This window comes from Natrix helvetica, assembly GCF_964273705.1.
Source record: "Natrix helvetica genome assembly, chromosome: 9".
NCBI lineage: Eukaryota > Metazoa > Chordata > Lepidosauria > Squamata > Natricidae > Natrix > Natrix helvetica.
This window is the reverse complement of record NC_138560.1, coordinates 14,805,023-14,828,691: the sequence shown is the minus strand read 5'-3', so window position 1 is coordinate 14,828,691 and position 23,669 is coordinate 14,805,023. Positions and strand designations below refer to the sequence as shown.

Genomic DNA, 23,669 nt, shown 5'->3' with positions numbered 1-23,669 from the left:
CCAAAGGACCTTATGCTTCTTTTTGTCTTCCTGTGGCGAGCCATTGCTGGGAAGGCAGCACCATCCCTTAATGACACTGTAATTATAGGCATGAGGCTGGAGAATAGTAGCAAGGACCACACAATCATTTTGGAAGATGGCATGACCCAAGTGGTGGAAGGAAGCCTGATTCACATTCGGATCTATGGTAAAGACATCCACAAATTCAGCTGGCAGAGGATTCGGTTTGTGGAGACGACTTCCTTGAGTACTGTTATCAGGAACTTTTCAGTCTGCCCTCAAGGAACAAGCGATTTATTGATACAGCCGTACCTTGGCGACTTGCAAATTACTTCCGCCATACTCTCTGTGAAGGTCCAGATCTTGCGGAAGAATATCCACTTCAAGGATTACATGATATGCCTTGAGGATCATCATGGGAGATCACGCCAGCTGCTCAGGGAGAGTCACCTGCTGCTTCGAGTGATAGAGGACAAAAGTTTGCAGCTACCCCGCTGGTTTCAAATTATCATAGTAGTTACCCTCTTGGCGCTCTCGGGGCTCTTTAGTGGCCTCACCATAGGCCTCATAGCCCTTGACCCTATGGGATTGCGCATTGTGAAAAATTGTGGCACGCCCAAGGAGAGGAAATATGCCACCAAGATCGAACCCCTCCGAAGGAAGGGGAATTATTTGCTCTGTTCTCTGCTGCTGGGTAACGTTTTAGTCAATTCTTCCCTCACCATATTGTTGGACACAGTTATTGGGGAAAACATTTGGTCTATTGTGATAGCTACTATTTCCATCGTCCTCTTTGGGGAGATCCTTCCACAGGCCATCAGCTCCCGTCATGGTTTGGCAATAGGTGCCAACACTGTCTTCATCACCAGGTTGGTTATGTTGCTCACATTCCCGGTCGCTTACCCTATCAGTAAGCTCTTGGACTACCTCCTTGGGAAAGAAATGGGCACCGTCTACAACCGAGAGAAACTGATGGAGATGCTTCGGTTGACTCAGCCTTATAACGACTTGATGAAAGAAGAGCTGAATATCATCGAAGGAGCCCTGGAGTTGAGGACTAAGACGGTGGAAAGTGTCATGACGCCATTAAACGACTGCTTCCTTATCAGCAGCAATGCCATCCTGGACTTTGATACAATGACCGAGATCCTACAGAGTGGCTACACCCGGATCCCAATCTACAAGAAGGAGAAGGGGAACATTGTTGACATGTTGTATGTCAAAGATCTTGCATTTGTCGATCCAGATGATTGCACCCCACTCAAGACAATCACCAACTTTTACAACCACCCAATCCATTATGTCTCCGACACTACCAGGCTGGATGCTGTGCTCGAAGAATTCAAAAAAGGTAATGACAGAGTGGATTTCATACCGGCTTTGGGATGGTTGATAAAATAGAACAATTAAGGGATGCTTAGGACAGGCAAAAGCGGCTGTCCTATTCTTTTTTTTTAAAAAAAAGGGAGTTGTGGTCAATCACACAACTACCTCCACGCAGGTAGCTAAATCAACTTTTCTGGAGGTTTCCACAATTCCTGCTCACATGATCCCACTTCTCCCTCTCCTAAAAGTTTGGTAAAGATCCAATAGCTTGGCTTTATGTTTGAATAAGGAGAAAAACATATATAACAATAGCAATAGCCCATAGACTTATATACCACTTCACAGTGCTTTACAGCCCTCTCTAAGCGGTTTACAGAGTCAGCCTCTTGCCCCCCCCAACAATCTGGCTCCTCAATATACCAACCTCAGAAGGATGGAAGGCTGAGTCAACCTTGAGCCTGGTGAGATTCGAACTGCCAAATTACAGGCAGCCGGCAGTCAGCAGAAGAAGCCTGCAGTACTGCACCCTAACCACTGCGTCACCGCAGCTCACTGGTAATAAAATAAGAAAGTAAATTAAGAGTAGCAATCCCCCCCCGTAAAATGTATATTTGCAGTAGAATTTCTTCATCATTTTGATGCTATAATTATTGAACCGAACTAAAGAGATATAACAGGTCACTCAAACTGGCAGCTCACAGGCTGGGTGTGTCACATGTAGGCCACATCCACCCTGGCTCCACAAAGGCAAAAAAGTCATGATAAGTCACGATACCTCATGTGATGCGATCGAGTTTGACACCCGTGGTCTAAAATCTCAATCCAAAATGCCTTCTATGTTCAAGATATAAGCAAGAGTTTATATAAGCTGTTGTAAGACAATATGTAAGGCAATAGGTACCCCTGCTCTGAACCAGAAAGGTAAAGATAAAGGCTTCCCTTGTCCAGTTGTGTCCAATTCCAGGACATGACTGGACAATCATGTCATCTCTGTTTCTTAGCTGAGGGAGCCAGCATCCTTTGAACCCATTTCCGTGGTCATGTAGCCAGCATGACTATATGCTGAGGTGCACGGAACACAGTTACCCTCCCGCCGGAGTGGTACCTGTTTATCTAATTGCAGTTGAATGCTTTCGAACTGTTAGGCAGGCAGGAGCTGGAGCAAGTAATGGGAGCTCAGTTTTCCATCTGACCAGCTCAGCGTCTTTAACCACTGAGCTTTCACGCCCCCTAGCTGTGAACCAAGGTGACATGAAATAGGTTATTTATCAGACATAACCTTTACTAGATTTTACAAAGCTGAATTCTATTTTTAAAGGGCTATTTTGGTGTGACTCTGATCACAACAAAATAACTTCATCTGTCCCACAGGTAAGTCTCACCTGGCCATTGTCCAAAAGATGCATGAGGTTAACCACGAACAAGTCTTTGAAGTGGTGGGCATAGTAACCTTAGAGGATGTCATTGAAGAAATCATCAAGTCTGAAATTGTGGATGAATCGGATATTTACGGTTAGTTTTATTCTTAAGTATTTGTAGAGAATAGTTGTGTCCATACGTGTGAGGGAGACAACGACAGACAGAATCTCACTCTATATGAACAGTCACACATTTTGTGGGACCTTAAAGATGAGTGTGTTTATTATTGCATAAAGATTCTGATAACTTTCATTATAAACGCTATTAGTCTTTGAAAATCTTACACCATCCTTCTTGCTTCGGATGCTATTGGTTTCTCTTCTGCAAATGGTTTTGGTTTGGAAACTCTGTATGATTATACACCTGCACCTCACTTTTGAAGGGTGAGGAATTTTAGTTGAAATGTATTTATTTTTATTCATTTAGTTTGCCACTCGGGTACAAGATAACAGGAATAAGAATAAACATGAATAGGAACACGGGAAATTGGTACAAATAAACGGGGACAGTTGGACAGGGACGTTAGGCATGCTGGTGCGCTTATGCACACACTAGATTCAGCTTCTTTAAATGAAGCTGCTGCAGGAGCATAGTTTCTTTATGTAATATAGACAGTATCTGGGCCACTTCAGAAGGCATGTTGAGGAAAAAAGATGTAAAATTAAGAAAAATGGAGGGTAGAGAACTGCCAGGAGCAAGCAGCCAAAACCACTTGCCAATAGGAGCTTTATTGTTGGGCACCTATGTTACAAGAATCTCCCGGACTAACTGCATTCCCTTGGAAATGGTCAGATAAAGACTTCAAGGATTCTGTGGGAGGTCAGGCTTCTGCTGCTTTCTGCACCGCAAGGATTCTAAACTAGACCCCCTCTTAACACCTCCCTCCAGTCTAGCTGGAACTGCTTAAAACTGATGTAAAAGGACGGAAAATACCAGGGGTTCTCCTCCACATGAAGCTTTATCAGCCCTCATTACTTTTCATATGCTCCCGGGTTCGCATCAGGACACTCTGTATAAATAATATTTGTGACTGTGGAATGCAATTCCCTGTATTTTCTATTTTAGTGCATTTCTATCCCACTTTTTCTTTTAGATTCTTGTTTGGACACATGCTTTCCCTTTTTAATCCCTACATCTTTTATATCTTCTCGCTGTTTATAATTTTTAAAATATTTTTTCCTCTCTAATGTATCCTCTACAGCTTTTCACACACACACAGACATTTATGTTGGTCTAAGACTGTAATAAAGATTTGACCTGATGGGATTTGAAGCTGGTGGGTTAGACTGAGAGCGTATCTGGTCCAAAGTCACCCACGGTTGAGTGGAGAGCTGAATCTGGTTCTCTCCACTTCAAGTCCATCTCCTGGATAACATCCACCCTGGCGGTGCTCAGTGAAACAGAGGGAGTAGCTAGCATGACTGTCCAGCATGAATGTGTAGGTGACTTTTTCTTTGCTTTTCACCTTTGCAGTTGACAATCGATCTAAAAGGAAAGTCACTGGCCTAAGGAAGTGGGATTTCTCTGCTTTCAGGGATTATGAAGTTGAAACAAAGATCTCCAAGCAATTGCTCTTGGCTGCTCATCGCTTCCTCTCCACAGGTAGGACATCAGGCACTAGCCCAAAGCCAACACACCAAACCCAATGGAGTCCAATCCTCTATTTGCTTAACCCAGATGGACAGAATCTTGCCAAACTAAAGTTATAACCTTCTTACCTACTTGATGTATCCTCAGAACGTCTAGGGCATTTTATGACCCCCAGGCCACATCCAGTCCTTTGAGTGCCCTTGCCCGGCCTGTGTGAGCTCAATCAGACATTAGAACTCAAAAGTAAATTAGTGTATGCCATACATGCAATGCAACTCCATTGCTTTTACTTTGAAGGTGACTGTCATCCCCCCTCCCCAATTTACATATCCTCATGCATTTGTGCCTACGCACCTTGACAGTAATGTGTTGGTCTTATGTTGTGGCCTGCCAGCGGCCAGTGGAGCTGGCAGCAGATTCGGTCCATGAGGAGGTTGGGGAGGAACATGGGCCAGTCCTGGAGTCTGGGGAAGGCTCTGATGAGGGCTCTGTGTCAGACGCAGAGAGGGGGCTAGGGCCGTATGCCAGTTATCAGCTGCCTTCAGAGTCAGACATCAGTGAGGCAGAAGAACAAATGGAGCCTGTTCCCAGTGTGCGCATGCGCAGAGTTGCCAGACAAAGGGAACAGCTAAAGAATAGGGGTCGACTTGGGAGTAAGGTGAGATGATGAATAGACCCTCCCAGAGGAAATAAAAGTCTGGTCCTTGGACTTACAACATAGTGTTGTAAGTCATACATAGTGACCTAGCCCTGCATTTTATTTATTTATTAGTTTGTCAAACATATACAAGATAGCAGGTATAAGTATGAACACGGACATGACAAAGGAAATTTATACAAATAAATGGAGACAGTAGGACAGGGATGGTAGGCATGCTAGGGTGGTTATGCACGCCCCCTTTATGGACCTCTTAGGAATGGGGTGAGGTCCACAGTAGACAGTTTAAGGTTGAAGCTGTCAGGGTTTGAAGCTGTAACCAGGGAGTCAGGAAGAGTATTCCAGGCGTTGACCACTCTGTTGCTGAAGTCGTATTTTCTGCAATCGAGTTTGGAGCGGTTTACCTTGAGTTTGTATCGATTGTTTGCCCGTGTAATTGTTGAGGTTGAAGCTGAAGTAGTTGTTGACAACCAGGATGTTGTAGCAGACAATTTTGTGTGCTATGCTTAGGTCAGATCATAGGTGGTGCTGTTCCAGATTGTTCAAGCCCAGATCTTCAAGTCTGGTGGCATAAGGGATTCTATTGTGAGCAGAGGAGTGGAGGATTCTTTTCGTGAAATACCTCTGGACCTGCTTGATCGTATTAATGAATTAAGTTTTGGGGAAATGTCCTTGGGAACGCTCATGCCTCTGCCCTTTTCCCATCACACAGAGGTCCTGCAATTTAGCCCCACTCTCATCTCTGAAAAATACCTCTTGCGTCTGCTGAAGCACCATGATGTCATTTGTGAGCTGAAATTTGATGAGAACTTCAAGGACTCCCCCCACCATTACTTGTACCAACGGAATAAGATGGCAGATTATTTCATCCTGATCTTGCAGGTACCATGCAGTCTCCTCTTCTCCCTTCAGCCCCAGGAATGGGCCTTTTCCATTAATACAACTGGGTGGCACAGGAATTCCACCTGCACAGCCCATGTAAAGTGCTGTGACATCCCAGGTGCACCCCAGTTCAATTCTTCACCACCAGGACATAGAGTTTTCCAACTATAACGTTCTCTCTGTTCCAGGGGAAAGTGGAGGTAGAAGCGTGTAAAGAAAACATGAAGTTTGAGAATGGACCCTTCTCCTACTATGGGTTCATGGCTCTTGGGCCGTCTATCCCAGCAGGTAAATCACCACTCTGTGCTCTCTGCTCATCTGTGTGCTTTGCCTCATGCAGATGTGTTCCACCCTGGCAACTTCAAGGCTTATGGACTTCAACTCACAATCTCCCGTTTTCTAGCTTGGTGTCTTAACCACAAGACCAAACTCTCTCTCTCTCAAACATCATCCTATTCTAGATTTCTAAAGAGATGAGTGAATGATCAAAGGAAGGATGCGTCTTCCCCATCCTACTTTTTAGCTACTCTGCAACTAAGATACCTGTGTAAGAATACGGTGTTCTACCTCCGAGAAAGTTGCAGAAATTCATTCTTCTACTAAAGTTATTTCTAAGGCAAATTCTCCCTCAACCAAAAGGAGGAGGATAAAGAGGCAGCTGGGGCTCTTTTAAGCTCACAGCAACATCTTTAAAGCTCACAGTAAGCTTACAGTAACCCCGGATTCCCGAGGAAGATGGGGGGTGAGTGAGTTCATTATTACTTTTTTTTCAAGCAAAGTGTCTGATGAGACCTCCGCCACTCCACGTTCCTCCAATTCTTCTCCCTCCCGCAGCCTTTTTCTTTCATTGTCTTAAAGTGGCCAAGGTAGGAGACCCCTGCTCTATAGCATGAGATTTGAAGCTTGATCCAAGTTATAAGGTTTAATTGCTCCCCTTAGCCTAAGAGTCTAATTGCAAACTTTTATATCTTTGATGTGATTTAAGATTTTTTGCTGGCTGATCAATGACAGTAGTAAGTCTAATGCTATCTGGCGCCCTCTGTTGGTTTGAATCAGAGAATCCTAGGGCTGGAAGTTTTGGAGGTCTTCTAGTCCAATCTCCTGCTTAAGTCAGGAGATCCTATTTCATCTCGGACAAATGGCTGTACAATCTTCCCTGGCAAAGAGCTAGGCAAAGGCAGCGTTTTCACAAGCCTCTTGTGCTAGAGATTGAATTAACTCATGTTTGCACAATGCATTGAATTGTTGCAAGGAAAATCCATCTAGTTCCGTTCCAAGCTGGGAGAAAGACACTGGTGAATGGGACCATGGCATCTTCAGGGAAAGAAGCTTAAATAAACCATACTTTAGTACACAGTAAATGCCCCAGTTGAAAAGGCTAAGTCTGGAGAGATGGATAGGAGAATACGATGACGAACAAGCTGGAGAGAGGATCGAACCAGAGAGGGTACCATTCTTGTCTCCTTGTCTACAATGTCTAGGGGTTGAACCTAGCACTATTGCTCGTTTGAACAGCATCAGCCGGAAGAGCTACGAACAGATGAGTTCTGCCTACATCAGCACCATCAGCACTAACCAGGTTCTCCCCAGCACCAGCCTGCAATATATGGCTGACTTCACTGTCCGAGCCCTCAGTGACCTCCTGTATATCAAGGTGAGCCAAGTTCTGGGTAAGTCAGAAGTCTATTCTAAGCTATAAATAACCCAGTAATTGTAGATCGGGTTAAGAGAACCCCATGATCTTGCAGAGTTTGCTCAACTGTGTCAACAGAAACATCTGGAGAGCCAATGGTTACTCACTTCTATCAATGGTTGCCTTCTATCCAATTCTAAGGCACATAATTAACATCCACTTGATTTACCAATTTCCTCCCTTCTTTAGGGACAGGCAAAATATTATAGTGGCGGGTTTGTACGAAGGCTGACTCTCCAGGTCTAGCATATTTCTACAAAGAAATTTCCGTCAGGCCTGGGAGCCATCATTTGCATTGGGCCTTCAAGCCTGCCACATTTCAATGCTGTGGGAAAATGGGAGGGGGGATTATATGGAATATGGGAAATACAGTTATAACAACATTCCTTTCTCAGAGAGTCAAGGACATTTTGCCCTGCCCCTGGAGGGGTGTGACTGGGAGGCATCTCCAGTTGCGATGGTGCCTGATTGGACCGTGTGATGGACATGTGGGTGCTGGGCAGGGGCTTGGACTTTCACTTGGGTGGGGAAAACCTGGAAACTTTCAGATTCGGGTTTTCCCAGGTGTGCCAATATGACATTTCTAATCAAATGGAACTCTGAGGAACTTCAAGCCTTGGAGTCTTCTTTCGTTGGGGGTGTTACTTGGAACCCTGGCACTTTCCTCAACCCAATGCCTTCCGTTTGTGCACAAGTTTCATAACTCTAGAGATGGTTCCATAACTCTAGAAATCTGGCAATCTATTTGTCCAGTTTGGTAATGGCAGTTTTGCTGTCCGGTCCACCTTTCCAGTCTATAAGTGGCTTAGTGGATACACTTGTAACACATGAAGCGTGTTGTTGATTTAGTTTGGGCTTCATCTGATGTGTGACTTCAGCTGAATCTTTATTGTGAGCCAAGGTGGCGCAGTGATTAGAGTGCAGTATTGCAGGCTACTTCTTCTGCCTGCAGTTCAGCAGTTCGAATCTCACCAGGCTCAAGGTTGACTCAGCCTTCCATCCTTCCAAGGTGGGTAAACTGAGGACCCAAATTGTTGGGGGCAAGAGGCTGGCTCTGTGAACTGCTTAAGAGAGGGCTGTAAAGCACTCTGAAGCAGGGGTGGGCTTCAAAAATTGCAGCAATGGGTTCGCTGCCCCATTGCGGGGTGGCCGTGGCCATGGTGGCCATGGTCTAGTCGGCTTCCTGCACTAAAGTGGGGGTGGGGGTCAGGGGTGCGTTCTGGCTGCAGCAACTGCTGGTTTGCTCAGGGATGCACTGCAGGCGGTTTGGGGGTGTGGCCGGCTGAGTTACCACCTACTCGACCGATCTGATCCGAGTTGGTAGGAACCCACCTCTGGTGGGGGAATGTTTTCACCTTCCCCAGGCCCCGGAGGCTTCCCTCGAGCCTCTGGGAGGGCGAAAACTGCTGTCCCCGGGCTCCGGAGGCCCGAAACAGGCTCATTTCCAGACTTCTGGACCCTCCGGTAGGCCCATTTCCCCCCTCCCCCTCTCCGCAAGCACTGCACTTACCTGGCATGATGAACAGGCCGTGTGGAGACTCCTGGGAGGGGCGTGGTGGGGTGGGAGGGGCATGGCGGGCATAGCCAGCCAGGGGTGGCCTTTGGGGGTTCGACAAACTGGGCAGAATCCTAGCTAGAGAATCGCCTGAACCCGTGCAAATCCGCAGCAGCAGCAACACAGAAGCAACACAGAAGCCGTCGGGGTCTGGATGGGGGACAACAGACTCAAACTCAACCCCTCCAAGACCGAGTGGCTGTGGTTACCGGCACCTCGGTTCAGCCAGCTGACCCCATCGCTGGCCATAGGGGGCGAACAACTGTCCCCTGTGGAGCGGGCGCGCAATTTGGGCGTCCTCCTTGATGCCCGGCTGTCAATGGAGGACCATGTGGCAGCCGTGGCAAGGGGGGCGTTCCACCAGGTTCGCCTGGTGCGCCAATTGCGCCCCCTACTGGACCGGAGTGCCCTGCGCACGGTCACTCATGCGCTGGTGACGTCTCGCCTGGACTACTGCAATGCCCTCTACATGGGGCTTCCCTTGGGACGCATCCGGAGACTGCAGCTAGTTCAGAATGCAGCCGCGCGGGTTATTATGGGAAGTACACGTTACTCCCACGTAACACCTCTCCTGCGCGAGCTGCACTGGCTACCTGTGGCCTTTCGGGTGCGTTTCAAGGTATTGATCACCATCTTTAAAGCGCTCCATGGCAGAGGACCTAGTTATCTGCAGGATCGCATCCTTCCACATACGTCCCTGCGACCTATCCGCTCACACAGGGAGGGGCTCCTCCTGGTGCCGTCTGCTAGGCAATGCCAGCGGGCGACACCTAGGAGTAGATCCTTCTCTGTGATGGGCCCAACCCTCTGGAATGACCTCCCCCCAGACATTCGAACTACCACCGACCTCCGTTCCTTCCGGCAAAAGTTAAAGACTCACCTGTTTCAATCAGCTGGCCTGGCACTTTCTTAGTTTTACCTCCCAGGGATTTATTTTATTTTAGGGTTTGGGGTTTTAATTGTGATGTTTTTAGGATTAGAATTATTTATTTCTTAGTACAGCCTATCTCCCCTCCAAATGTATCTTAAATGTAGCTTAAATGTATTTAATTTTATGACTGGTTTTATTGTATTGACTGTACACCGCCCCGAGTCCCTTTTTGGGAGAAGGGCGGTCTAAAAATCTAAGAAATAAATAAATAAATAAAAATAAAACACCCCCCCCCCCGTTATAAGTCTAAGTGTTCTTGCTATTCTACAAACCTTAGCTAAATTAATCATGGTAAGCCAACCCAGTCAATCGTTTCTGCTTGGTCCACTTGCCTCCAAGCCTCCTCTCAACTGGAGAAAAGGCTTAGGTCACCACTTCCTGATCCTCTCTGGTTTCTGGCCAGCTTAATACATGTCTGGCTGGTTCCTGCGACAAAAATAGCTGGAAGAAACCTCTGGAGCACCTTCTCCCAAATTATCCCATGCCTTTGATTAGCCGGTGGTAAGTTACTGAATAGTTGCTTTCTCTTCCTAACCCAGATCACCCAGGAGCAATACCAGAACTGTTTACTGACCTCCTTAATAGACAGCAATGCCGTTGGAGAATCTACTAAGACACCTGACCTCTTGAACCCTCTCCCAGACAATTCTCCACCCAATATGAAGATGGTCAGAGAAGAAACATCTGAATCAGAATAAGGGGGTGTGTGTTTGCACATCATTCAAACAGATCATATAAGGACCTGATTCTAGGAAGCCTTCTGCTCGAACCCCATCATTTGCCTTCCGGTTGTCATCGGAGGTCCTTTATCTCACAAGAGAATCCATTTATCATCTTCAGGATGACAAGCTCCACATTTGGGAAGTGAGGAAGCTCTTGTCTACTTATGTTTTTATCCCCCCCCCCAAAATGCACTCTATGTCTTTCTTCATTTTTGGTTGGTTTAGGGACTGCCCCTAATACAAGCTGTTTTATTTTCTAATATATCAATGGGTGAGGAGAAAGGTTTTCATTGATCCTGTGGCTCAAAAGGGAATGCAACGAGATCTGCCTGCTCCCACTTTGTACTGAATTAACAAAACAAAGCATTCTTATTAATAAAACAAACTCAAGCATGTGTTGAGCCTGAGGAATTTTTGCACAAACTGTTGGAATGAGGTACAACTTGGCAGCCATTCCTTCACTGCAGAAGATTCTAGAATATATTTTATAGGCTTGACCCTACTTCAAAGGAGTACTTTAGAAGTTTTCAGAATATAATTCTGCAGCAAAACATGCTTATTTCAATGCTTAGGGGATTATTATACCTGGAGAAGTGGGTGACACCTTCCTGTTTCAAAAAGCTACCGATTTAACAAGTGGGTTGCAATTATTTCCGTCTGACTTTCTGTCTGTACTTTTCCTTCTCATAAATCAGCTCACTGTTTATTTGAGTTTGCCACAGGCCACTCGGATAGAAATGTGTGATTTTTTTTTCTTTTTCAATGTGGAATTCCCTTACGTATGAAATTATGCTACTTGCTCATATGTAAAACGGGGTTTCTGTTTTTGAGTTGATAATAAAATGCACATTGATTTCTAAACTTTTTTTGTCCTTTGGATGTGTTTCTGTCAGGATTTGATATCCCAGAAAAGGACATCCAGAGTATAATTTAAAAAAAAATATCTAGATGATGTGATGCCTAAAAATGGACAGAGATTCCATTGTTCTTTTATTGGTGCCATCTTCATTTTTTCACTATACCTAAGGATATCTAGGTATCTTGTTTCCCTGAAAATAAGACCTCCCTGGATAATGAAGCCCCAATTGGGCTTTTGAGCGCATTCGCTATAATAAGCCCTCGCCGAAAATATTGCAACACAGCAGCAGCCATGAGGTAACCATGCTCGCCGCCTCCTGCACCTCAAAAATAATAAGACCTCCCCGAAAATAAGGCCAAGTGCTTATTTCAGGGCGTCAAAAGAAAAATAAAACCCTGTCTTATTTTCGGGGAACCATGGGTATGTTCTATTAATATTAAGGCTCATACTCATGTCACGATGCCCCATGTAATTATTTATTCTCTTAGCTAGTCCATAATATTCGAATAATTTTATTCGAAAATGGAAGGCATAGCTCTCACACACCAAGAAAAGCAAATCAATGGATGCCAGAGGTAGAGCACCTTTAAGCTCAGATGCCACTACCAACTACTCTTGAATAGAATTGATCTTCAAAGTAAATTCAGCAATTTCAACTAGTAGGATTGAATTTTTAGTTTTCTTCCAAGAAAATAAGAATAGCTTTTTAAAAAAATACAGTCAAAGCACAAGTTTCCTTTTCCAAACCAGAGGTGGTATTCAGCAGGTTCTGACCAGTTCTGGAAGAACGGGTAGTGGAAATTTTGAGTAGTTCGAAGAACCGGTAAATACCACCTCTGACTGGCTCTGCCTCCATCTATTCTCTGCCTCCTGAGTCCCAGCTGATTGGGAGGGAATGGAGATTTTGCAGTATCCCTCCCCTGCCACACCCACCTAGCCACGCCCACCAAACCGATAGTAAAAAAAAAAAATTGAATCCCACCACTGTTCCAAACTATGAAAATATTAAAACATCTGGGCTAAACCACCACCTCCTTGGACCATCATGCCAACTAGTACCATCCTTGTTCTCCTTGACAGATAGAGTTTCCCTCTAGAAGGACATTTTAAAAAGCTTGCAAAAGAAGGGCCACTGCAGTTTGCCATTCTCAGGGGCTCAACGGTGTTAATTCTGTGTCTTGGTATCTATGGAGATTCTTAGTCATCCAGGTCATAGTTGTTTCAACGGTGCTTTTTCAAAAGGCAACTGAACTCAAGGGAAAAAAAACAACCAGTCCAGTTGCCTTTTGAAAAAGCACGGTTGATACTTTCGTGTCTCGGGTTTGTTAAAGATTTATCTAGGTAGTTTACTGGATCCTCCTTTGCAGAGTTCAGGCCTCTGTTTAACAGGATATCTGCAAACAATTATTTGCCACAAGGTGTCCTTTATCTAAAGGGTCACCAAGCTTTTGGACCTCAGGGGTCACTAAATTCATAATTCTAAATCCCGCTGGGTGGGCATGGCTAGGTAGTCATGTGACTGGATGGACATGGCTAACTCAAGGTGTTGAGGGACACCTTGCCGGCATCTACTTGCCCCTCCCCTCCCAGCCACTCCTCGCCTTCCTGCCCAGGCTCCTTAGGGCCCCAACAGGAAACAGTTGTTGGAGCTAAACAGCCAACATGAGAAAGAGTTGGCAAAACAGCTGGCTCAGTTGAAATTGGATCTGACCAAGAAGGAGGCTCAGCAGAAGCACCTCACTGAGGACTAGGAGCATAGGCTTTCCAAGCAGAGGGAAGACCTGCGGGAGTGCAAGGCCAGGTACTGGCGCCTAGAGGCTCAGTGGGCTGAGACGGTCAGCCAGTTCCATGATGCAGTCCCACTGGAACGAGGTTCTCCGGCTCTTTGCCACCAGTGGCGCTTCCCTCTAGCCTTCGCCCAAAGCCCCACACCAGGAGGCTGAAGCAGATCCCAAGTTGGAATTTCTACCCACTCCGACCCACACAAAAAAACCCTGAAGGGGGAGACTCTCTGCAGCAACACAAGCGTTCATTGCACGTATCCCGCCCAGGGGCCGTAGTTTGAGGACCCCTGATTTAGTGCAATATAAAAAATGTAAATAATTTTTCTGCGGACCACCAAAGTTTCCTCGCAGACCACCAGTGCCCCACGGACCACCAGTTGGTGACTGCTGCTTTCTCTGAAGTGCTGCCTTGAGTAAATTCATTTGAGAGGGGGGGAAACTTTTGAAGCACAACTTTTGAAGTGATGGAATTCACCCATCATCCCAGTAACAGATTAAGCAGATATATGGGTCATGGCTTGGTGGCATTCACACACTATATTTTATTTATTATTTATTTGATTTGATTTGATTTCTAGACCGCCCCCTCTCCCCGAAGGGACTCGGAGCGGTGTACAGGTACCGAATTAAAAAACCTTACAAATAATCATAAATATAGTTAAAAGCGAATTAAACATTAAACCCCTGTACCAATTTATAAAAATTAAAAACTAAGCCTAAGACCAAAATTTAAAAATACAGGCTGGGGTGGGAGAGCTGGAATTAGGCCAAGCCGGCTAGATTGAACAGGTGGGTTTTGAGCTTCTTACGGAAGGAGCGGAGGTCCGTGGTTGTTCTAATGTCAGGGGGAAGGTCATTCCAGAGGGTCGGGCCCATCACAGAGAAGGCCCTTCCCCTGGGCGTCACCCGCTGGCACAGCCTAGTGGACGCCACCCGGAGGAGTCCCTCTCTGTGTGAGCGAATCGGCCAAAGGGATGTATGGGGCAGGATACGATCCCGCAAATAACTAGGCCCTGTGCCATGGAGCACTTTGAAGATGATAATCAGCACCTTGAAACGCACCCGAAAAGCTACAGGTAGCCAGTGCAGCCCGCGCAGGAGAGGTGTTACGTGGGAGTATCTAGCGACTCCCGAGACTGCCCGCGCGGCCGCATTCTGAACCAACTTGTATATATTGTACAATACATGAAATTAGCCTTTCTCAGCTTTGCCAGTGTTAAGATGTCTAGACTTCAATTCTAAGAATTTCCCAGCCAGACGGTTTTTGGCAGGTCACTTGTTCTCTTTGTCCTTGTAGTCTGAATGGAATTATCCACATGAATATTTTACTAATCCCATGGGTAGTTCTTGCATGGCTCTCTAATTGGTTCAAAACAACACCTGGGGGACTCTGAAGACTTACTACTTGTTCTGATATCCGTGTCAAATGAATTAGTAAGAGCAAAAGGTCACTTTTCAACTTCGGTCCTTCTGCTGTGACCCCATTACGTCCAACCTGTTTCAAGTCAGCTTGCTGTACACACGCAATTACGTACTATTCAGATGGGTTGGTCTCTGTCTGTGAATACCAACAGAAGTGAGCTCGGGCGAAGCACACGCCCTACGCAGCCACATTAAAAAAAAAAAAACCTTTTGCGTCAGTCCTGAGAAAAACATGCTTGCCCATCAGGGAAGAGGAAGGAGGTTAACAGAGTTTGCTTAAGCTAGATGTGGCTTTGAAGGGTTGCCAGTTATCCCTAGGGCACAGCGGGTAAGACAAGATTCTGTTTTCTCAGCTTGAAGAGGCTTGTTTTTGGAAGTCTGAACAAAGAGACAGGTTCATTGTATTCTGATTTAAGATAAGAGGTCTACGTTCAGCTCAGGATCTGTTCTTTAGATCCAGACTTTGGAAGATTCACTGGTAAAAGATCAATTCCAGCTCTCACCTTCTTTCCACCTCCCTTACATGGAGACCCCATTTTTTCTTCCTTTATTTATTTATTTAGCGTATGGCTTCCCTTAATTGGCTTGGGTCCTTTGAAGTCTGTGGCCTTGCAGCACGCAGGGAAATTCCGGAGAGTGGTGAAAGTGTGGGACGAGGAGTAGGGAGATAGAGGCTCAGATTCTCTCTCAGTCTCACAATCACTAGATCAGGGCTCTCCAATCTTGGCAGCTTTAAGACTTCTGGACTTCAACTCTCAGAATTCCTCAGCCAGCTGGCTGAGGAATTCTGAGAGTCAAAGCCCACAAGTCTTAAAGTTGCCAAGGTTGGAGACCCCTGCACTAGAAGACTTTCAGACAGTCTACTTACTCTCCCATCCCAAAGGTTGCAGACAAGTCTGCACTAAAATGGAGGGAGAACTCTGTGTTTTTGAGGTAGGCTGGCAGAAGAATTAAATCAGTGGAATGAGTTGCCTCCAGAAGTTGTGGCTGCTCCAACACGGGAGGCTTTTAAGAAGACTTTGGACAACCATTTGTCTGAAATGGTAGAGGGCAGTGATGGTGAACCTTTTCGGCACTGAGTGCCCAAAACGGAATGCGTGTGTGCCAGAGCACCAGGAACTCAAAAGACCAGCTTTGCCGCATGCGCACTGGCCACCTGGTCTTCGGGTTTCAGGCAGTGTAGCATGCATGAGGAGCATCTGGCAAGCGTGCATGCTCAGAGAGGACTCTTCATGCCATTACTGGCGTGCGTGCCATAGGTTCGCCAACACGGGTATAGGTTTTCCTGCTTGAGCAGGGATTGGACTAGAAGACCTGCAAGATCTCTTCCAACTCTGTTATTCTGGCAAGATCAAGAACCAGGCATGGGAGAGTTTGCAGCTTCGTTCTTCATTGCAGATAGTAGCCTAGCAGAACCTTGAAAGCTTATCCATCTTTTTGTTCCATCTTTTTGTTCCATCTTAAATGAAATGAAGATGGGATTGTTTGGAAGCTTTTATCTCAGGCTCACTCCATTCTTCCCTGTCCCCCAAATCAGCTCCACCATCTAAGTAAGACACCATATGCTCTAGCAGGAAACATAAAGTAAAAAAAAATCAGTGAATGGATGGATGGATGGTATTTGTTTACTTCAGTTGCATTAAATGAATATTATTATTCTACTCACTGTATCAAAAGTTAAATCATAGTGTCTCAGCCATTGCCCTGCTCCACCCAATGGCTGTGAACTCAGCAGTTGTCTTAAACCAAATTCTGGCTTGGTAGTTGGCACTGTGACGTATCTCATAGTTGGGCAAAGTTCAGTTGAGTAGCTACACCTAACAAGTGAAAGGGAAAGGCCAAGGTATAATGCAAGATGAACAGGGCTTTGCCGTGTTTATAGACAGGGCTGGTACTTCCAGGTTTTTTTTTCCTAGGTTGTTGTTGTTAATTGCGAAGTTGTGTCCGAGCCATTGTGACCCCATAGATAATATTCCTCCAGGCCTTCCTGTCCTCTACCATCTCCTGAAGTCTATTTAAGATCACACCAATTGTTTCAGTGACTCCATCCAGCCACCTCATTCTCTTGTTGTCCCCTTCTTCTTTTGCCCTCAATCATTCCCAGCATGAGGCTCTTCTCCAGTGAATCCTTTTTCCTTCTCATTAGGTGGCCAAAGTCTTTTTGAGTTTCCTGTTCAGGATCTGGGCTTCTAAAGAGCAGTCAGGGTTGATCTCCTCTAGGACTGACCGGTTGGATGGCCTTGCAGTCCAAGGGACTCACAGGAGTCTTCTCCAGCACCAGAGTTCAAAGGCCTCCATTCTTTGGCGTTCAGCCTTTCTTATTCTACCCACTTTATCAAAAGTTAAATCATAGTGTCTCAGCCATTGCCTTGCTCTACTCAATGGCTGTGAACTCAACAGTTGGCTTAAACCAAATTCTGGCTTGGTAGTTGGCACTGTGATGTACATCATAGTTGGGCAAAGTTGAGTTGAGTAGCTACATCTAACAAGTGGGAGGGAAAGGCCGAGGTAAAATGCAAGATGAGCAGAGCCTTGCCATGTTTATAGACATGACTGGTATTTCCAGGGATTTTTTTCTCTAGGTATGTGATGGATTTTTGTAAAAAACAAACAAACAAACACCACAAGCTTTTTAAAAAACACATTCAATTTTGTGAAGAGATTACCATGCAGTTTTCAAGAAAGAGCTCCAACAATTATAGGGCTGCTGGGTGAGTAGGTGGGTGGGTGGATTTATTTAATAAAGCAGAACAAAGAGGAAAATAATCAAGGAAAGTAAAAAAAGAAAGCAATACAACAATAGCACAGATTACAGGCAGTCCTTGGGATATGATGGCAATTGGGACTTGCAGTTGCTAAGTGACACAGTTGTAAAACATGATGTCATGTGACCATGTCACTTAGTGTCTGCAATTCAACAATCCCAGTTGCCATCATTAAGCAAATCACCATGGACCATAAAGACCTCACATGAACACAACTTCCGATTTCCTGCTGGCTTCCCCATTGACTTCGCTTGTGGAAAGCCACCAAGGAATGTTGAAAATTGTGATCTTGTAACCATAAATGCGAGCTAGTTGCCAAGCTCCTGAATTGTGATCATGTCATCGGGTGGATTAGAGGTGAGTTTCAAATCCCGGTGCTACTGGTTCGCTCGTGCTCTCATGCTCGTACCCTCATGCTTGCGCACTTGTTTACTTGTGCAATGCTTCTGCGCATGCACAGAAGTGCCCAGGTAGGTGGGTGGAACTTCCCGCCACTGTCACTACTGGTTTGGCTGAACCAGGCCGAACCGGGAGCAACCCACCTCTGAGGTGGATGCTGGAATGGCCAGAATTTGGAGGACTGGTTGTAAGTACTACATGTTCGGCACCATTGAAGGTGGAAGATTTGCCTGAATGAGGAGCCATAATCCAAGAACCACCTGTATATAGACAATGGCTTGTCTTATATATATATAATTTTGTATGTGTGGTTTTACACATCAGCATCAATGACCCTATCTCGCTGCAATACTCTGTACATAACCTACTTCTGTAAGCAAGCCATTTATAAATTGGAAGTAACACTGAACAATTTTTAGCCTTTGTTACTGAAAAGGGACTGTTGAGTTGCCAAAATACAATTTGGCGATTCAGATGGCCGCTACAGCCCACGAACTGTAAGCCTCGATTGCTTTGGGAATATCATTTATCCTTTCCCCAAGGGGGAACAGTGATATCATTTCCCTCAAATAGCAAACTACAGGCAGTAGAATTTCAGCCACAAGGCAGCTTAACAGCAGTACGGTATCTGTAATTTTAAAGGTTCGACGTAGCACTAAATGAACTTCACAATGAAAAAACAATAATAATTAAGGAATGATTATTCCTTAATCTGCTCTCCTGTAAACAAAATTGGACTAGAGTTCACTTGGACAGGATGGCTGAGATCTGAAATCTAAACATCTGGAGGATATTACGTTGTCCTCACTCTAGAAAAGACAATTAAAATAGACTTCTGCTTTGTTTCAATGCGTCCTGTCTTGTCTGAGGACGCTCTCGTCCACAAGGGGGTGCCCTTGTCTTCCTTGACACACAGCTGGCGACCAGGGGAATCATTTTGGTAGTGCTAATATTTTTTTTAAAGTGAATTAAAAGCGAATTCTAGCCTCCTTCACAGCAACCTACTAATATTTTAATGTATTCATTATATTGTTCAGATGTGGGCTGCCTATCCGTTCTTAACTGCATATCTACAGTGAACCAGGCAGGTTTAGGATAGATTGGTTAAGTCACCAGGCTAGAAAGTGGGAGACCAGGTGTTCAAATCCTGCCGTAACCATGAAAGGCAGCTGGGTGACTTTGGGCCAGTTCGTCTCTCTCTCAACCCAAGCCAACCCACCTCATAGGGTTGTTGTAGTTGGGAGAATAGAAAGGTGTGTTGGATACCATTTATAAAAATAATTAATAATACATTTATTATAATTATAATTAATAAGTAAGGAATACGATGGCCCAGTGGTTAAAACGCTGAGCTTGTTGATTAGAAAGGTCGGCAGTTCGGGGGTTTGAATCCCTAGGGCCATGTAACGGAGTGAGCTCCCGTTACTAGTCCCAGCTTCTGCCAACCTAGCAGTTCGAAAGCAGGTAAAAAATGCAAATAGAAAAATAGGGACCACTTTTGGTGGGAAGGTAAAAGCGTTCCGTGCGCCTTTGGGGTTGAGTCATGCCGGTCACATCACCACGGAGACGTCTTTGGACAGCGCTGGCTCTTTGGGTTTGAAACAGAGATGAGCACCGCCCCCTAGAGTCGGGAACAACTAGCACATACGTGCAAGGGGAGTCTTTACCTTTCTTCTTCTTCTTCTTCTTCTTCTTCTTCTTCTTCTTCTTCTTCTTCTTCTTCTTCTTCTTCTTCTTCTCCTTCTCCTTCTCCTTCTCCTTCTCCTTCTTCTTCTTCTTCTTCTTCTTCTTCTTCTTCTTCTTCTTCCTCCTCCTCCTCCTTCTCTATCCATATCCGTCATCAGATGTTGCCGATCATGTTGGCAATCCTATTTTTGTCAATAGCCTTTACCTTTACCTATAATAAATAAATAAAATTTCCCTTTTAAAATGTCGTAATGAATAGAAAGAGTAAAAAAAGGAAGGAAAACAATGTACCATACAAAGAGATATTTATAAACTGTAAACATTTGGCAAACACAAAATGCTAAGCAAAAAAAAAAAACTTTATTATTCAATCCAAGCCTTAAATGAAGACCATATATAAGGATGGGTGGGGTGGGGTGCAATGGCTTAGCACCTAAAGGCGCTGGGTTTGTCAGCTAGATAGCCGATAGTCCATGTTCAAGATCCCACTGCAGTGTGACAGCGTGAGCTCCCGGGACGTACCTCAGGTCCTGCCAACCTAGCAGTTCAAAAGCATGCAAATGCGAGTAGATAAGTAGGTATCATTTTTGCGGGAAGGCAACTGCGTTCCATACAACCATACTGGCCACATGAGCACAGAAGCATCTTCAGGCAATGCTGGCTCCCTTGGCCAAGAAACAGAGATGAGTTCCACCGCCTAAAGTTGGACGCGACTTGACAGGAGAAACTTTTTATCTTTACCTTTTATATGTAAAGATAACCATACATCAGTTGGTTGGGTACTCTAAAAACCACTATTAGATCTATGAGGGAACAAAAATAGCAAAGTAATAAAAATCATCCATAAGAATTGACCAAAATTCCTAGCTTGGAAGAAACAATCTGTCCTTACCTTTTTGAAACATCCGTCCAAATTACCCTAATTAGCAAGAGGTCCCTGTGACTTTACATAGCAGCTCTGAATCTGGAGTATCTTGCACGTTACTTATTTCTCATACAACTATCCTAGTGAAATGTCCTTTTCCTGCTCCTCAGTAGATTTCAAGTTGGTGCGTGAAACCTACATGTTCCGTGTGTTGGCATCCTCCCATGGAAACTATGTTCCCATCACCAGATTACATAAAGGGTGTTGAAACTGGATCCAAGATTTGATAGCTGATACAGGTTGCCTGGAATCGCATCACTCATTGTACTAATCAATAATGAGTTCGGTTTGGTTTTCGTTCGGCGTAAGAAACATACCCAGCCACCAGGACTAACAAATCATAGTTTATGGTTTGATTTGTGACCACACTATCGCCGCAGCTTATTTTGGGAGCCATAGTACAAGCAGTCAAAAGTTGGCTCAATGTGTGAATCTCACCAATAAGGTAGAGTTTGAATGAAGTCATGCCAGTGGTGGATTTCACATTGTTACCACTGGTTTGCTGCATGTGTGCCCTCTCACTTTGAGTGCATGCGCCCCGCCTTCTGTGCATGCGCTTTGCACGCACACATGCCTTCCACACATGTCCTCAGCCTCAAAAATGTAAATAGGACGGCATAGAGCCGGGGCAGGTAGGCTGAGCCACCTGCGAATTCCGCTACCGGTTTAAGTGAACCAGTCCGAACTGGCTGAATATCACCTCTGAGTCATACTGAGAACAGACTGGTTGAAATGGTATTGTGAATAACTTCATTTCCATCTACGGATAGCCCTCGACTTACAACCACAATTGAACCCCAAAGTTCTGTTGCTGAGACACTTGTTAAGTGAGTTTTGCCCCATTTTACGACCTTTCTTTCCACAGTTGTTAAGTGAATCTCTGCAGTTGTTAAATTAGTAATGTGGATATGAAATGAATCTGGTTTCCCCATTGACTTTGCTTGGCAGGAGGTTACAGAAGGTGATCACATGACCCTGGGACACTGCAGTTGTCATAAATACGAGTCGGTTGTCCAGTGTCTGAATTTTGATCAGGTGACCATTGGGATGCTGCAATAAGTGTGAGAAATAAGCCACTTTTTCCAGTGTTGTTGTAATTTTGAAGGGTCACTAAATGAATTTTTGCCCAAACCATCACATTTTCTAGATTAATTCCCTTTTAATTCCTGCTTGCAAACGAGAGACAAGGAGCTGAACAAGCGTGTTTGTCTTTTGAGGAGACACCTAGGGAAACTGCTCACAAGATGATAACCTGGCCCAGCCCTACAGTTCTCTGTTTGAAGTCAGTTCTCGGTGTTTAGACTAATCCGGAAACCTTTTTACTAGGATGACAAACAGAATGGCTATGCCAGCAGTGATTTTCGGCTTTTCTAATCTTAGCCCTTTAAAGGATGCATGTATGCATTGTTTAAAAATAATGAATGACAACCTTTTTGAGATTGCATACTTGGTGTCTACCATGATGGTCTATAGCTTGCCTTTTTGGTGACTCACTTATGGGTGAAAATCTCACTGTTGGATGAGAACTAGTGATGGAATGCTCATTCCTAGGACAAGATGGATGGATGAATGCATGCTGCTCTTCAGTTGCTCTTAAACAGTGATGGGTTCCTACTGGTTCGGACCAGTTCAGCTGAACTGGTAGTAGTTTGGTGGCCTGGGTCACTGGAACCGGCAGCGACCCAGCCCTGCCATGCCCCTGAACCGGTTCTCCAGGTAGCGCCATAGGCAGTGCCATCTTGTCTTCTGTTTCTGCGCATGCGCAGACCATTTTTTATTGCATTGTGCAAGCGCGCTCTGCGCGCCCATGAGCAAACCAGCAGTAGTGCCTGCCAGAACCCACCCCTGTCTTAAATCCAATCCCTATCAACTGCTGCCATCTCAGCCTATGGTGAGTTCGTGATGGCAGCTGGTCCCATCACAGCTGACACATCAGATGTTCTTAATGTGACAGCAGGGAGAAATTTGGAAAGGCAGGGCAGAGGAGTGCTCTCGCGTTAATTATACGTAATGTAATTTACTCAATTTGAAAGCAAATGAAATAACTTTTAATTTTCATTTAACTTCTGTGGGCTCTTCTCAAGGTATACCACTCAAATGGGATTCTTGGCCCAGGAAAAGTTGTATACTTTTGGACTAGGTGGGGTATTTCTTAAATCCCCTTCCAGTCTATGTTTTTATAACACTGACTGCTCTGAGCTAATCCCTGGAAATTCATGATCTTGGCAAAACTTAAGGAATATCTATTGGTAATGTTAATGTGAAGTAAGTAGGATTCTGAGCTTTCTTTCTTAAACCCTTTCTTTCCATATGTTCCATAGGACATTCTTCTAAACTTACCTTGTTCTTGTTCCTAAAGGATCCTCTTAAATTCAATTTAACTTCCCAAAATAGCTTGCATCTTGTGTATTCATGAAGCTGATTGCCTAAGTCTATTTCTTGTTTTTTAAAAGTTTTTATTATCTTCTTACATGCAACATGCTTAATGTTACGTACAGTGCTCTCGACAGGATCTCATAAGCTGATCCCATGCGGAGAAGTTTGTAGAGAGGACAATTCAGATTTTCTGGTTTTGCCCAAAGTACATTTCCCATTATATACAGGTAGAACTGGTAAAAACTAGACTACATTTTTGTAATGCCATGTAAAGTTTAGCTCCTAGATAATTCCTCATTTGCTGGCTAGATCCAGCATGTCTCACGTAGAATATTGACTCCGATTGGATAAAAGAGTAGTTAATTTAAAAGTGTAAATTTCTCAGAATCACTTGGTTGAGGTGGGCAGCTATAGAAATGGAATGAATGAATTCCCTACAGATTCTGACTTTGGCTTCAGCCCCACATTCTGTGAAAGTAAAGCTAAGTACACCTCTACTTTATAGTCAACTAACTGTTAACCTGGCGTTGCCCGGGTATTTGTTTATCCCAATCTTGTATTAGACATTCACAAATGTCCGGACCAAAGATAATTTCTAATGTTAGATTTTCCCCTTTACCAGAGGGAGCCCCCTTGTGGAGTAGTGTGAAACTGTTTCCATGGCAACTCCACTGTGC

The 23,669-nt window shown here is 44.8% G+C and overlaps 1 protein-coding gene across 1 annotated transcript; it reads left to right on the top strand.

Annotated features, from left to right (window-relative positions):
* Positions 1 to 90: 90 nt before the first annotated feature.
* LOC309396521 (metal transporter CNNM4-like) lies at positions 91 to 10,752 on the top strand (the record flags this gene model as incomplete). The annotated part of the gene is made up of 7 exons (XM_081961679.1): positions 91 to 1,351; positions 2,698 to 2,838; positions 4,219 to 4,347; positions 5,706 to 5,875; positions 6,064 to 6,163; positions 7,357 to 7,529; positions 10,594 to 10,752. The coding sequence occupies 7 exons, from the start codon at positions 91 to 93 to the stop codon at positions 10,750 to 10,752; spliced, it is 2,133 nt and encodes a 710-aa protein (XP_081817805.1).
* Positions 10,753 to 23,669: the final 12,917 nt, after the last annotated feature.